The 16,777-nt window shown below is 47.1% G+C and overlaps 1 protein-coding gene across 1 annotated transcript in view; it reads left to right on the top strand.

Moving 5' to 3' along the window:
• The window catches only part of LOC145399244 (putative neural-cadherin 2), a 135,049-nt gene extending 123,700 nt beyond the window's left edge, over positions 1-11,349 (top strand). The window contains exons 27-28 of the mRNA XM_080271932.1: positions 10,823-10,990; positions 11,198-11,349. Of these exons, the coding sequence (XP_080128058.1) occupies positions 10,823-10,990; positions 11,198-11,349 (320 nt within the window). The remainder of the gene's footprint in view (positions 1-10,822; positions 10,991-11,197) is intronic.
• Positions 11,350-16,777: the final 5,428 nt, after the last annotated feature.

Consider the following 16,777-nt stretch of genomic DNA (forward strand, 5'->3'; position numbering starts at 1 on the left):
GCAGTAAAGAAAGAGAAAATTCTTAGGCTCAGATGTACAGAAATGACAATGGTGTGCCCTTGAATGTGGGGCCTGGGGGCTAAGCTTACGAAGGAAGAGTTGAGAGGAAGGATTGGACTGGAATGTGTTGGTGTTGTGATGAGAAGGGGTAGGTTGCAATGGTTTGGGCATGTGGAGGGCATGGGAGATGAGATTTGGGTACAGAAAGTGAGAAGTGGGAACGGTGAGGTAAGGTTATGAAAGGCAGACCAAAAAAGACTTGGGACAAGGTCACAGAGTGTGACCTCAAGGATAAGGGAACATATAGGGAGGCTGCTGGAGATCGAGCACCGTTACTAGATGCCATTAGGTGACCAGGGCCAATGCATGCATGCATATTGGAGCCTTTATAAACTATACAAAAAACATATATATATATATATATATATATATATATATATATATATATATATATATATATATATATATATATATATATATATATATATATATATATATATTGAAATACAAGATGGGTATGGGGTAGTACCAAGGGGAGACCATATAGAGGCACGAGAAGAAAATCTGCTATCGTGACAAGACGGACATACGTCCCCAACCACCACTTGCCCCTCTTCCCTTCAATGGAATTGACTAGAGGTACGTCACCCTGCCACATTACCCTCCACCTGGACCAGCGCTCAACAGAATCGGGGCAAGATCTGTGTGCCGGCAGACTCCCCAAGTAGGACCACGACGATGCCCACCATGGTCGTTGGGGAAAGGATGCCCACTGTGCTCCCTTCGCCTACAGCCCCCAGTATGACTGCAACCATGCCCACCGTGCTCCCTTCACCTAGTGCCTTCTGTAGGACCGTGACGACGCCCAAAGTGCTTGTCAGGGAAAGGACGCCCACCGTGCCCCATGCACCTGCAGCTACCAGCAGGACCACGACGATGCCCTCCAAGCTCGTCGGGGAGAGAACACCCACTGTGCTTCCCTCACCTGCAGCCCCCGCCCTGAGTAGGACTGCGGCGACTCCCACTGTGCTTGCCAGGGAGAGGATGCCCACTGTGCTTCTCTCGCCTGCAGTCCCAGTTCCCAGCAGAAATGTGGCTGTACCCACCATGCCAGTCGGGATGGCACCATCCACTGTACAGACCCTGCCTGTAAGGCCTAGGACAGCAGGGGAAGGTTCAATGAAAGGACGTGCCCTTCGAGCACACCACCCTACAGACAGAACCACAGCGGTGCCCACCGTGCCCACCAGGGAGGTCCCACCCACCATGCAGGCCTCATCTGCTGAACATTCGGCACCCATAGAGGGTCACGACCCTTGCTTGCCTCACTCTTCCAGAGGATGAGTGGGTCGTGCCCCTTGTTCGCCTCACTCCTCCAGAGGCGAGCGGGACGTCCCTCTTGCTCTCCCTGCACCTCACGGGTCAGAGCAGGCTCCCCAGCTTAGTCTCTGCTAGAAGACATCTGGAGTGGACCTATAGTGAGTCCTGGGGTACACGTTACAACCAGCACCCCTAAGTCACCAGTCACTGTTGGACTCCCAAAGAAGGCGAGACCACAGGAAACCTCTGAAGGGCTCCCTGGAAAGGATAGACAGCAGGCAGCACCGTCGGACTCCCAATGAAGGCGGGACCACAGGCACCAGACGAAGAGGGATGCCCCCAGGACGCCCATCCGAGACCTCCCTAGACAAGCCGGTAAACCAACCTCCACCAAGGGCAAGCACAAGGAAGCACCCCTACTAGACCTGTTCAGCCCCAGCCCAGAGGGCTGACACACCGACGAAGGCCCCTCTATGTAAAAGGCCTCCCTCTACACCACCCAGCAGCTCTCACCTGACTATTAAGAGTAAAATAGTGGTCCCGCGCCCCTTCACAGAGTGCACACCTGATGAGATACCTCCCACACCTAGGTGCCACCTGCACTTATCTTACCAGCCCACTAGTCCCAGACTCAGATCCTTATAATTCATATAGTGTGTGTAATCTGTCATATTGTATTGTGTCAAGTCACTGTATTCTTTGTAGGTAATATACGTTTCAGACTGGTTAGTCTGTGTTTATAAGCCCTGTTCCTTTGGTTGCATGCTCCAGACCCGGTCTTAGAAAGATCACAATATCGGGCCCACATACTCAAAGAGCAAGAAGTTGATCTCTGATTATGTGGCATAACACTGGTGGCATTGGTGGTTCTAGATCCGGTCACGAAAAAGCACAACTAGGAACTAAAAGGGAATATCTGACAAAATGGGAGCCAAACCACTTGTTAAATTACCAAAATTTGACCCTGAACAGTGCGATATAGACACATGTGTAACATTAAACCACTGTTGGATACTGGATTTGAACACAACAAAGAAAAGATGGCAGTAACACTACCCCACCTGGGAAAAGCTGTCTCGCTTGCCACGAAGATCGTCCCCAAGCTGACATGAGCACAATTTACATGAATTGTGACAGAAGCAGTCACACCTTCACTGGGAAAAGTAGTAGCCTTGTCCCAGCTTGATGCCATCACCTATGATGGCCACCTGGACAACACTCTTAACCAGGCTAGGTGACTAGTCACGGCCGCTTACCCAGAGGCCGATGCAGCCACCCGGGAACAACATATTTTCAACACTCTTAAGGATCCTCCCCAGCACTGTAAGAGAACATTTCACAATCTATGACCCAATGGGAGACTATGACAGAGATATTCAACTAGTCAGGCATCTTCTCGCTGCCTGCATCGCCCCACAACACATCGGTGCAATGAGCAGAATCCCAAAGCATAAAGTACAACAACAAAAAGCATGGACACCCCCCACCCACACCGTTTCACCACCAGTATGAGAAGGGCACTCCCCACCAAAAGGGGTCCCCCCTCCCAAGGAAAATACCAACCTGGTCTCCATAAATCCGTGAAAGTTTGCAGCATTCATTCACCGGTGCCCCATTCATAACATACAGGAACAACTTAAAGTTGACCAATGAAAGACAGCTACCCAAGGGTGCCACAAGGCCTCCTTTATAGATGATAATTGCGACGAAGACAACACACCCTCTGCCGAGTACTCGGACCCTGGTGAAGAAGGCCCGGACAAAGAGGATGCCCCACAACAACTGGATTTTTAGGACTGTCCCCACACCTCCCCTCGGTGGCAGGGGCCACCTCCCCAAAATATTGCCCCCCAGTCTACAATAAGATGAGACCGATTGGGGTGAAAGTGAGGCTACTGGTTGACACAGGAGTAGCCAGATCCTGCCTCTACCACCATTCTTACTTCTGTCATGCTTCGGCTTTTGGCCCGGTTCCCCCCACTTCAGCTCATCTCGCAGGTGCAGGAGATGGTCCCCTGCCTATCCGAGGGGAAACTCGGGTGTTGTGAGCCGACACTCACCAGAAAGTATCAGCCAAACTTCAATTCATTTTTGACTCAGTCTGCTATGCTTATGATGCCTACCTAGGGCTGGACCTCCTGCAGAAACTACGCACCAGTATCAACTGCCACAATCGATGTCTCCACTTCCAGAAGTCTCAAGACCACCCCCAGCCACACTGCACGTGCACTCCCACACCCTCTCCCTCATCTCACTTTCTTCCCACTGTCTTCTACCTTACTCTCCTGTATTCCTAACCATCCCGCTCCTCTGCATACCACTTTCCCTGCTACCATCGCCTCCTCCCTTACTATCCCTCCTCAGCACAAGACCTGTCTCCACCTTAGCAGGCTCACTGGAACCTCTATCTTATTCTCCCCTAACCTGCCTTCTGCAACCATCTCCACCTGTCTACTGTCTCCCACCTTCCTCCCCCTCACCTCGGGGTGGTAAGCTTCGCCAACATTTCCACCATCGCTCTCACCCTCCCTAAAGGATTAGTGGTCAGTGAAATGGAAGAAGCCGAACCATGCACACCCCCCCTTCCTCTCCTGTCACCCTTCCTCCTCTACCTGAACACCTGACACCACACAAAGCCAACAGCCTCCAACGCCTCCTCCTGGACTTTAAAGACCTTTTCTTAGCAGAACCTGTGGATATCAGTCACACCACGTACCTGACACACGAAATCCACACACAAGCCCACCGATTCACCAATTGTCTCAGAGGAAAAACACTAATCAGTGGGCTGAAGAATACCAGCAGGTCTAGGAAATGCTTGATGTCAGTTGTATATCCCCATCCACCAGCCCCATCCTCTCCAGTAGTGTTAGGTAAGAAGAAAGATGGCACCATGCACTTCTGTGTGGATTACCGACGCCTCAGCGACGTGACCACAAAGGATGCCACCACCCTACCCAGGATAGATGCCTCCCTCGACTCCTTGTACGGAGCATGCTGGTTCTCCATCTTGAAGCTCCAATCGGGATACTGGCAGGTCCCTGTAAACACAGAGGATAGAAGGAAAACAGTTTTCTCGACTAGCAACGGAAAGCATTACAAATTCAATGTCCTCCACTTTGGACTCTGCAATGCCCCCGCAACATTCTCGCAATTGATGGAAACAGTTCTCAGTGGCCTCACCTGGGAAATCTGCCTGGCATACCTAGATGATGTTATCATCTTCGGCTGAACATGGGCTGATCACCTCCAGCGCCTTAAACAAGTCCTCATTCTGATCCGACAGGCAGGGCTTAAGCTCAAGCTATCAAAATGCATCCTGACTAAACAGTCTCTCTCCTTTCTAGGACATGTCATCTCCAAGGAAGGGATAGCACCTGATCCTGACAATCTGCATGCTATCACAGACCTCCTCCTACTATAAGATGTTCACGAAGTCCATACCTTTATCGGGCTGACGTCCTACTACCGACGCTTCATAATGTGGTTCGCTAACATCGCAAAGCCCCTCCATGACATGGCTGAAATAGGCTAAACTTTCACGTGGACAGACAGTCACATCAACGCTTTCCACACCCTCAAGACCAAGCTCATCACCACCCCGATCGTCGCATGGCCTGACTACACCCTACCTTTCACCTGTATACCAATGTATCCCTAGTAGCAATCGGGGCCTTCCTTGCCCAAGTCCAGGAAGGATGAGAACATCATTGCCTGTGCCACCCATACTCTCAGTCAAGCAGAAAAGAACTATGCCACCACCAAACGAGAATGACTAGGCATCATCTGGGCCTTGGACCACTTTTGAGCCTATCCAGCGGGCACTCACGTCACTATAATAACAGATCACCAGTCTTTGCAGTGGCTACACCAGTATCAGACCCACAACAGCCAGTTAGCCAGATGGAGAAAAAGCCTCAAAGAATTTTATTTTGATATAGCGTATTGGCCTGGCAAATTACATGCAAACACCAACGCCTTGTCCTGGCAGCCCATCAATGCCATCAGCATTGCCACCAGCCTCCTACAAAAATGGCGAAGCAAAGATCGCCCCAACTGGATATCACCAAAAACTTTCTCGAAGCTACACCGACAGGTCAACCACCTGTTAACCCATACTGGACATATAGAGCTCGATCCTGACACCGCCCTAGAAACGATTACTCGCACTCAGACAACGGCATACATCTAGAGACCAAGAAACTCCTACAAGTATTTAATGAATTGTATTGGACAGTCGGCCACTCCACCTTGGCGAAATCAGTCATACAGGCCTGCTGCGCTTGTGAGCTAGGAAAAGACGTAACACGGATGCCAGACCATTCAGGAAACATCATTGCTCACAAGCTGTGGCAACTTTTGTCCATAGACATAGTCAGGCCCCTCCCTCCAAAAGCAGGCTACCAGTACATCATAACTTTCGTGGACGCCTATTTGAAATTCCTGATTGCCTGCCCGGCCAAGGAACACCACGCCGTTGCCGTGGCCAACACCCTCGTCTGCCACGTTTTTCCATACTTCGGCATTCCCCAGGCCCTTCACTCCAACAATGCCCCAGAGTTTACCAGCAAAATATGGAAAGAACTCGGCACCATCTTCAGGTACAAGCTATTTCACTCTTCCCCATACTGGCCACAGGGAAACGGGATATGTGAAAGAAGTCACCATATCCTCCTCAACCGAGTATGAACCAGGTTAGAAGAAACACAAAAGGAAGACTCGCCAGCCCACGTAAAAATTGTGCAGTCGGGGATGAACACCTGTCCCAGAGAAGATGGCGTTACCCCTCATGATCGAGTGTTTGGAGAATCTTTCCTTCTCTTACCACTCCGACAGCACCTACAGCACCCCTCCTCATCCCCCACATCTGACCCCCTTCACCACCTTAGGCACCGACTGCATCACCTACAAAACCAACAAGACCTTCAGCCTGACATCAGCTCCATAAATCCGTACAAATCTGGCAACTCAGTTATGGTGCCCCAACTACCATCCTTAACAAACTAACACTCCAATTCTCAGACCCCTACACAATCATCAATGTTCCCAACCCCTACCAGGTCACCAACCAATATCACAACACCACGCACATACTGGAATCTCCACGTGCATCTCTTCCACCCCTCACCACCCACCTCACCCACCACCTCCCGCACGCTGCACCCAATCTCCTACCCAGCTCGGCGCACCACTACTCACCTCCCCTGCCAACACGACTAATTCATACACATGCTACATCACACCTATATACTCCTCACCCTCACTCACTCCTCGTTCCACACTCACATCCTCCACCATGCCCCCAACCAACTCCACATCCTCCACACAGACCCCCCCACACACCCCCGGTGACCTCACCTCCCAGATCACAACTACCAACCACCGCTGCATCGCCACCAGCAAACACAAAGGCATCGCCACCCAACCCAGGAACCCCCCACCGACACCCAGCCACCTCACCTCGTGACCCGCGCTCCTCACCACCTACACCTGTCCTCACCACCACCACTACTAGATCCGGCCGTCTCTCTCACCCACCAGCAAGATATGCACCAGCACCCTCACCCCCACCTCCACCAGTTCCAACACCACCCAGAGAAACCACCTCCAGCTCCCACACACCAAACACTTTCTCCATAAACCTCAAAATGCATCAGGCAGGAAATAAAATTCCGGTGGCCAGACCAACCAGGATAATAATGTGTGTCAATCCAGTGCTTTTCCACCTGCATGACCTCATAAAACCCAGGTCGCCTCATCCATCTCCAGCATTCAGCCCAGAGTCACAGGCCAGTCACTACACACAGCACTTCCAGAAACGAAGATCAAGCATGTGCTCTGGACCTGTACCCAGGGAAACGAACAGTGCCTCCAAGGGACACCACAACTTCTGAATCTCCTGTGGAAGACCACACACGCCTCCATCCTTGAGATAGTGTACCAACCCCACAATGAGCCAAATACACCCACTCAGCACTGGATCTCACTCCTCCAACACCTCATGCCAGCCTGCCAGACCTCTACCTCTAATGTAACCACCTCCAGTCACAAGGACGTGACTTCTTCAGCTGTTGCGATGGTGAAATACAAGATGGGTATGTGGTAGTACCAAGGGGAGACCATATGGGGTGCAAGAAGAGAACGAGTGTTCGGGACAAGACGGACATACGTCCCCAGCCACCACGAGCCCCTCTTTCCCTCAATGGAATCAACTAGAGGTACGTCACCCTACCACATTACCCTCCACCTGGACCAGCACTCAATGGAATCAGGGCAGGATCTGTGTGCTGCCAGACTCCCCAAGTAGGATTGCTACAACGTCCACTGTGCTCGTTAGGGAAATGATGCCCATTGTGCTCCCTTTGCCTACAGCCCCCAGTAGGACCGCGACCACACCCACAATGCTCGCTGGGGAGAGGACGCCCACCGTGTTCCTCCCACCTGCAGTCCCAGTGCCTAGCAGAACCACAGCTGCACCCACCATGCCAGTCGGGGAGGCATCATCCACTGTACAGACCCCGCCTGTGAGGCCTAGGACAGCAGGGGAAGGTTTGAGGAAAGGACGTGCCTTTCGAGCACACTACCCTACAGGCAGAACCACGATGGCACCCACCGTGCCCACCGGGGAGGCCCCGCCTACCGTGCGGTCCTCATTTGATGAACCTTCGGCACCTATACAGGGTCATGGCCCTTGCTTACCTCACTCCTCCAGAGGAGGAGCTGGTCACGCCCTCGGCTTGCCTCACACCTCGAGCGGCCGAGTGGGACGTCCCTCTTGCTCTTCCCACATCACAGGGGACAGAGCAGCTCTCCAGTGGAGTCACTGCTGGATGAGGTCTGGAGTGGCGCTATAGTGAGTCCTGGGGTACACTCATTACAACCAGTGCCCCTAAGTCACCAGTCACTGTCGGATTCCTGAAGGAGGCAAGAATGCAGAAAACCTCTGACGGGCTCCCTGGAAAGGAGAGACCACAGGCAGCACTGTCGGACTCCCAATGAAGTTGAGACCACAGGCACCAGACAAAGAGGGATGCCCCCGGAACTCCCGGCCGAGACCTCCTTAGACAAACCAGTGAACCTTCCTCCACCAAGGGCAGGCGCAAAGAAGCGCACCTACTAGACCTGTTCGGCCCCAGCCCCGAGGGCCAACACACCGACGGAGGCCCCTCTAGTGAAAGGCTTCCCTCTACACCATCCAGCAGCTCTCGCCCGATGATCAGGAGTAAAATAGTGGTCCTGCGCCCTTTCAGAGAGCGCACACTTGACGAAACACCTCCAACACCTGGGCGCCACCTGTAGTTATCTTACCAGCCCACTAGTCCCAGCCAGATCCTTATAATTCAAATAGCGTGTGTAAAATATCATATTGTCACTATATTCTTTGAGGGTAATGTACGTGTAAGACTTTTTAAGCCCTCTTCCTTTGGCTGCATGATCTGGACCCGGTCTTAGAAAGAACCCAATATCAGACCTACATACTCAGAGAGCAAGAAGTTGATCTCTGAGTACGTGGCATAACACACACACACACATATATATATATATATATATATATATATATATATATATATATAATCTATTGCCAGACGCCTCAATCCCGTTTGGGGTGGCCACAAACAAATCGCCTCCAAGTCGCCCTGTCCCCCGCCATTTCACTGCCCTGCTCCCAACTCACACCCCCCTCTCTCATATACCTCTCCACCCCATCCCTCCATCTCATCCTCGGCCTCCCCCTCCCTCTCCCCCCTCCACCTCACTCACATACACTCTCTTCGTCAGTCTTTCACCCTCCATCCCCTACACATGGCCAAACCACCTCAGTGTGTTCCTCATAACGCTTCCTATCACATCCACATCCACACCACAACGCTCCTTTATATCCTCATTCATCAGCCTGTCTCTCCACGTGACTCCACAGGCTCCTCTTAAATAACTCATTTCCACTGCTCTCACTCTTGTCTATCTATCTATCTATCTATCTATCTATATATATATATATATATATATATATATATATATATATATATATATATATATATTATTTATGGATCAGGTGTCTGCTGTGAGACAAGTGTTTGAAAAGTATTTAGCGAAAGGCAAGGATGTGTTTTGGGTATTCATGGATTTAGAGAAAGCGTATGATAGAATTGATAGGGAGGCTTTGTGAACTGTTTTAAGATTGTAATGACTTGATGGTAGGTTGTTAAAAGGAGTGAAAAGTTTTTATGTAAATAGTAGAGCGTGTGTAAGAGTGGGAAATGCTGTGAGTGATTGGTTTCCCGTGAGAGTGGGGCTGCGACAGGGATGTGTGATAGTTGCCTTTGTTTTTTAATATATATATATATATATATATTTATTGTCACATGTTGTTGTGGATGGAAGAATAGATGTAAAAATGAAGTTTAGAAGGAATGAAGTAGGAAAGGTGCTGGAATGAATGAAAAAAGTGTATAGATGTCGTTCGCTTACCATTAATGTAAAGAGAATACTTTATGAGGGTGTTGTGGTACCGACTGCGTTATATGGGGCTGAAACATGGAATACGGGTGTAGCAGAGAGGAAAAGTTTGAATGTAATGGGAATGAGGTGTCTGAGGAGTATGTGTAAGTGTGATGTGTATGGATCGAGTGAGAAATGATGAAGTGCGAAGGAGAACTGGAGTTGTTCAGGAGATGGCTGATTGAGTTGGGCAGAGTGTTGTGATGGTTTGGACATGTGTGGAGAGAATGGATGAAGAGTGCTTGGTGAAAAAGATAACTGGATCAGATGTGAGAGGTGTAAGGCTGAGAGGAATACCACGAATAGGATGGATGGACAGTGTGAAGAGAGCGTTAGATGTCTGTAAAGCAAGGAAGAGTGGCTGCGCATGATAGGAATGATTGGAGAGAAATTGTGAATGAATAAATGGTGACGAGGCCCTGAGGGGATATCCTTCCGCATTTGGTCTTATCAACTGATCAGGTCAGGTGCCGGTAAGGGGATGGGTCCATTATGATGTGGCAGGGGTAAACCAGCTCTGCTGTTGGGCCCTGCCACGTTGTTGCGGATTGCACCACACAGTTGACCCTCATGCAGTGTAGTGTGGTGAGGATCTGTTCCTTCTTCTGTTAGGGCTAAGATACGAATAAATGTGTGTGTGTGGATGAGTAAATTGGGAGTGTGATGTCCTGTCTCGGCTACCCTCCTTTCTTTGGGGGAAGCAGCCTATATATATATATATATATATATATATATATATATATATATATATATATATATATATATATATATATATATATATATATATATATATATATATATATATATATATATATATATATATATATATATATGTGTGTGTGTAATGTGTGTGTGTGTGTGTGGAATATTACACACACACCTACACACACACACACAGAGAATGCAAATAAAATGTGAAATACCTGGAAGTGAGCTAAGTCTGTAGAGGACATTGAGTGCAAGTATGGCTCTGTTGCTCACATTACGTTATTGTATCCCGCAGGTGTAAAGGAGGAATTTCTTGATCGCGGCAACGTGAATCAGGTGATGCCAGGATTCCAGGAAGTGATAGACATCCTTCAAAACCTGCCTGAGGCTGCCAGGTCGCCTGCGCTAAAGCCAAAACCACCAAATATTATGCAGGACTCCAGCAAGGGAAAGACTCTGGAAGGTAAGTCTTAGCAAAAATGATATTAAAAACGTAATCTATGTCATCGATTATTGTATTAATTATATCATAATCTGTTTGCACGATCTGACTGTGCATGGTAATATAAAAAGATCGCTTACTTTCTTAAAAACTAACACATCTCTGTTTAATTATCTGGTGCGGATCCTGTTCATCTTGACTAATATAAGCACCCGCCTCTCCCACCAGGCCCCTCCTCCTCCCCTGGGCCTGTCCCCGCCCCACCTGAGTCCACCACTACGGCTCTTTCGTCACAGGACCTCCAACCCCCCTCACCGTCAGGCACGAGCAGATCACGGCCAGCAGAGTTTAAACACATCACACACCCGGACACGAGGTGACCACGGCCAGCTGAGTTGTCTACACACACATCACACACAGACACGAGCTGACCACGGCCAGCTGAGTTGTCTACACACACACATCACACACAGACACGAGCTGACCACGGCCAGCTGAGTTGTCTACACACACATCACACACAGACACGAGCTGACCACGGCCAGCTGAGTTGTCTACACACACATCACACACAGACACGAGCTGACCACGGCCAGCTAACCCAAGTAAATTCACACAAACACAGATACTGGTTCGTGAAAGTGTCGGTTCGATGAAAAACATTCTTGACCAGACAAGAACCCGAGGTAAATGGGATGTGGAAGTAATCAAAGTAAAACACGTGTAAGCTGCCTAGTACGATGAAATGAGGCTGGTGTTGTCGTCCAGAAAAGGCTTTGCTCAGGGAATATCATAGTAGCTTTTGGCTGGCTGGATATAGTTTCATTTGGGGGAGCGTGAAAGTTGGTGACTTCGTTAGAGTGCGTGAATTGTACGTAATTGTGTGTGTGTGTGTGTGTGTGTGTGTGTGTGTGTGTGTGTGAACGTAAAATTGACTGGTGTGGAGGTATCCACTCTCAGAGATATTTTCCCGTTACATGCGATGAACCTTGGCAGCAGGAATGAGACATGGGATCAATCTGTTAAACTACATTTTATTTCCTCCTTAATGTTAACAAAATTCATGGTCTTTACATTTCTAATAAAAATCTGACTCTGAATATTTTAGAAACTCACAAATTACTTAACTTCCTATTGTATCATCAGCCTGAACTCTTCATGTACTAACTTTTATACATTTATAGACTATATAAAATACATTTTTAAAGTGCTCATTTTTCTTTACCTATGAACCTGTTGTAAACAGTAAAGTCTCAGTATGCAATAGTAAACTACTTCAGTTACGTATGTTCAAGCATTTTAATAATCTGCTGTATCACTTTAGAAAGAGAGGGTTAGAGTATGCGGACAGTATTCTTAAATATATGCATATAAGCTTCAGAAGAAGAAACTAACATTAAAGAGGTAAAGCTTTTAGGTTAAAGAAATGATTCAGTAGTCCGTGAGATAAGACCACTTTCCTGAGTAACATGGCACTTTTAAGCTAAATGTATGTACTAATTTTTTGCAGTGCTGCTACAACTGAATTAATATTATCCCTAACGTTAAGGGTTCTGACACACAAACCGAGCAAAGTGTGTCAAACACATTGGTCTGAGCGTGTGGTTGCTTTGGTTCATGGTGTGTGCACTGCAGCTGGGAGTCAGTCGTGTGCAGGGACGGACGTGGTGAGTTGCAGCTACTGTTCGCTCCACTTCGTACAGTTATAGTTTTAATCCTTGTTTTACTTGAAGCATAACACGTAACATATAAAATAAGCTAATTAGAGACCAGAGACGCTGGGTAGCTACTGGTCAGACTGAGGAAACCTCCCGCCTACACATCCCGATTCTTTACATATATCCTTCATTAATTCCTTTCCTGTTAGGGCGCTTTCTTGTGCGCCGCGGAAAACCATTTACACAGAAATAAATACAGGATGTCCGAGTGTGCAAAAAGTCTGAAACCAATAATATAACATTTTTTTACTTTACAGGCAAAAAATTGTATCAGCACTGGCAAAGGATGGATTAAGTCCTTCTTAGTGGTCGTTAGAGAGGCGTTTGCTGTAAAAACTGCTCCTCTGAACTGTCTGCATGCATTCCTCCACCTCTACGACGGGCGCGTAACACCTGTCTAGCAGCAAACTCTCATCCCTTTTCTGTCCAACTCTCTAATGCAAGAGTTAACCGTTACTCCCAGTCCTTCATTTATGCAGCAGGTTAACTCTGGAACTGTCTCCCTCTGTCTGTATCTCCTGCTTCCTATGATCTCCAGTCTTTCTGAAGCAGTGTGTCCAGGCATCTCGAAATGATCGGATCTTGAATTTGGCTCTCTCTTGTGTTTTGTTTTTCTCTTGGAGGGAACAGTTATTGCGGGTTCGTGGCCTTTGGTTCCTTCTTCGTCACATAAAAAAAAAAGGAACTTCGTCATTTTCGGGGGAGAATTGCCGAGGTTTGTGCTGCTGACGATCCCAGTATGCTGATCAGAATCCAATTAATCCTAACAGGTTTCTGAGGCGGGAAGATTATGTCTGTTGAATAGAATTAATATTACAGTTAGTGATAGTGATGTACTATTGCAATTAGCAAATTAAAAGAGAATAAAACACCAGGACCAGACAAAGTATCTCCACGTGTATTAAAGGAACTAAAGAATGGAATATTAGAGCCTTCCTCTCACCTTTTTAATTATTCAATAAAGAACAGTAATCTGCCACAAGAATGGAAGCTTGCAAATGTAAAGCCGGTATTCAAACAGGGCAACCAAGCACAATAAAAAAAACTACCACCCACTTAATTTATCATCAGTGATTTGCAAATTGCTTGAAACTATTATCAGAGGCAAGTTTGTGAAGCACTAAGAAACAATTTCATCAATGATGCACAACATGGTTTTCAGAATAAATCGCTCTTGTTTCACAAATCTGTTGGACTTTTTCAACGATATACTGAACATGTACGACGAGACTAAATCTGTTGTTGTCTAAGTCGATTTTCAAAAGACTTGACAACATTCATGACACTTCACGAGAGGGAAAAAGCTTCTGTAAACATTTTTGGGCATGTTTGGTCCATCATTCGTGACACTCTGTTGATTAATATATGTTCGTACACTAAGCTGGAGACCGACTGTAAGTGTTCAGTTCCCAGTTCTTTCGTCTTCATCCCAAACATTCTTCAGTTTGGTGTCGTTTTTTCATATCTTTACAAATTCACTTTAAACTTGGTACAGTTTCCTCGTCTTTCCTCTTTATCCCAAACATCTTTCAGTTTGGTCTTGGTTTTTCATTTCTTTACAAATTCCGTTTAAGCCTGGTACAATTGTTCCCTGGGCATGTACGCCACAGACACGGCTTCCATTTGGGGATATAGGCCTGATCCGAAGTTAATGGGGTCAAAGGTCAAGCCAAACAAACACGAAAATTTGCGGAGCCTTGGTTTTGTAAGTTTATTAATGATCACGGCAATTTGCAGAGAAGTGTCAGTGTATTGTAGCTGCATGGAGACCATCCTGCACTCCCTTGGGGATGGTGGTAATCGTTAATTCTTTTACTCTGCTTTTCTCTTCCTGCTTTTGGATCCTATGAGACTCATGTACCAGCAGGAAGAGTTAAATGGATGATGATGATGATGATGAGAAGGAGGAGGGTGATAATGATGACGATGATGAGGAGGAGGAGGAAGAGGAGATGGAGGAGGGTGATGGTGATGATCATGATACTGATGATGAGGAAGAGGACAATGAAGAGGGTGATGATGATGATGATGATGATATGAGAAGGAATGGCGCATAATGAGTGCACTTGGTCTGCAGTCAGTACCATATAATGATGTTTAGATTAAAGTTTATCCATCTGCTCCTATCAGTACATTCTCTTCCGAAGTTTTCCTCTTTCCTTTTTTTTTTTGGGGGGGGGTGAAAAATGTCAGGTATGGTCTAATCGTAATAGGTCATCATTTTGTGTGTTGTTCCATCAGTGATCCATTAGATCTGACATGGGAGACTTCGCACCACTCTTTAAGCGATTTATTTTCCTGATTACACTGAAATATTGTGTTTTATTCATTTTTTCATCTTTTTCAGTATATAGTTTGTATTATTAACTTAAGTATGTTACTAAGATCAAAAATGCCACATTTATAGCTAACGGAGAGGTGGTCTGCTAATACGATACGATGTTTGATCCATAACATGTTTCCTGAATCATTTGAGAGTTACATTACGCATAACGAATAATAATAATAAGTATAAGTGGCTGGGGAATGGCTTGGAGAAGGAGGGAGGTGAGAAGACAGGAAGAAATCAGTAGGATAGAAGTTGTGGAAGCAATGAAGAATGTTAAATTGGGGAAAGCCCCAGGAATTGATGGACTGGGTGGTGAAATGTTGAAGCATGGGGGAGAGATAGTAGTACAATGGCTGTGGAAGATGTGCAGATTGGCCTGGGAGGAAGGTAGAGTCCCGGAGGATTGGAAGTCAGGTATAATTATTCCCTTGTACAAAGGTAAAGGGGAAAAAGAAGTGTGTGGTAATCATAGGGGCATTTGTCTTCTTAGTATAATAGGAAAAGTGTATGGTAGGATACTTACTGACAGAGAGAAAGAACAGAGAAATTAGTTGGAGAAGAACAGGGAGGCTTTAGGAAGGGAAGAGGTTGTGTAGATCAGATATTCATTCTTAGATCTTTAGTGGAAAAGTTTCTAGAGAAGGGAAAGAAGTTGCATGCGGCTTTCATGGATTTGGAGAAAGCATATGACAGGGTGGATAGACAAGGATTGTGGAAAGTGTTAAGAATATAATTATGGAGTAGATGGGAAGTTGTTGAATGCTGTGAAGAGTATGTACGATGGTGCGAAGGCTGCAGTGCGTGTGGATGGTGAACTAAGTGAATTTTTCTTTTTGAAAGTTGGGTTCAAACAGGGATGTGTCATGTCTCCATGGTTGTTCAATCTGTACATGGATGGGGTAATAAAAGAGGTACAAGGTAGGGTAGTGGATGTTGGAGTGGCCCTGATGAGAGAGGATAGTGTTTGGAAACTCCCTGTACTGTTGTTTCCAGATGATACTGTGTTGTTGAGTGAAGACGAAGGGGAGCTGCAAGGCTTGGTGGATGAGTTTAGGAGAGTGTGTAAGAAACGGAATCTAAAGGTGAATGTAGGGAAGAGTAAAGTGATGGTCTTTGAGAGAGGTGAAGTCAGTGAATGTACAGCGAGGTTGGATGGTGAGGAATTGGAAAATGTGAGTACGTTTAAGTACTTGGGTAGTGTGATGAGTAAGGATGGAGGTTTGGAGGGTGAAGTGCTTGAAAGGGTACAGCAGGGAAGAAAGGTTGCTGGTTCTTTGAAATCAGTGATAAGAAACAGGGAAGTGAGCATGGAAGTGAAAAAGTTACTACATGACAGTATTGTGATACCAACTCTAACGTATGGAAGTGAAGCTTGGACGTTGTTGGAAGGACACAAGTCAAGAGTGAGAGCAGTGGAAATGAGTTTTTTAAGAGGAGCCTGTGGAGTCACATGGAGAGACAGGCTGACGAATGAGGATATAAAGGAGCGTTGTGGTGTGGATGTGGATGTGGATGTGATAGGAAGCGTTATGAGGAACACACTGAGGTGGTTTGGCCATGTAGAGAGGATGGAGGGTGAAAGACTGACGAAGAGAGTGTATGTGAGTGAGGTGGAGGGGGGAAGAGGGAGGGGGAAGCCGAGGATGAGATGGAGGGATGGGGTGGAGAGGTATATGAGCGAGGGGGGTGTGAGTTGGGAGCAGGGCAGTGAAATAGCGGGGGACAGGGCGACTTGGAGGCGATTTGTTTGTGGCCACCCCA

Source organism: Coenobita brevimanus, chromosome 48 (assembly GCF_032717465.1).
Source record: "Coenobita brevimanus isolate Jiangsu-jjx chromosome 48, ASM3271746v2, whole genome shotgun sequence".
NCBI classification, from domain to species: Eukaryota; Metazoa; Arthropoda; class Malacostraca; order Decapoda; family Coenobitidae; genus Coenobita; species Coenobita brevimanus.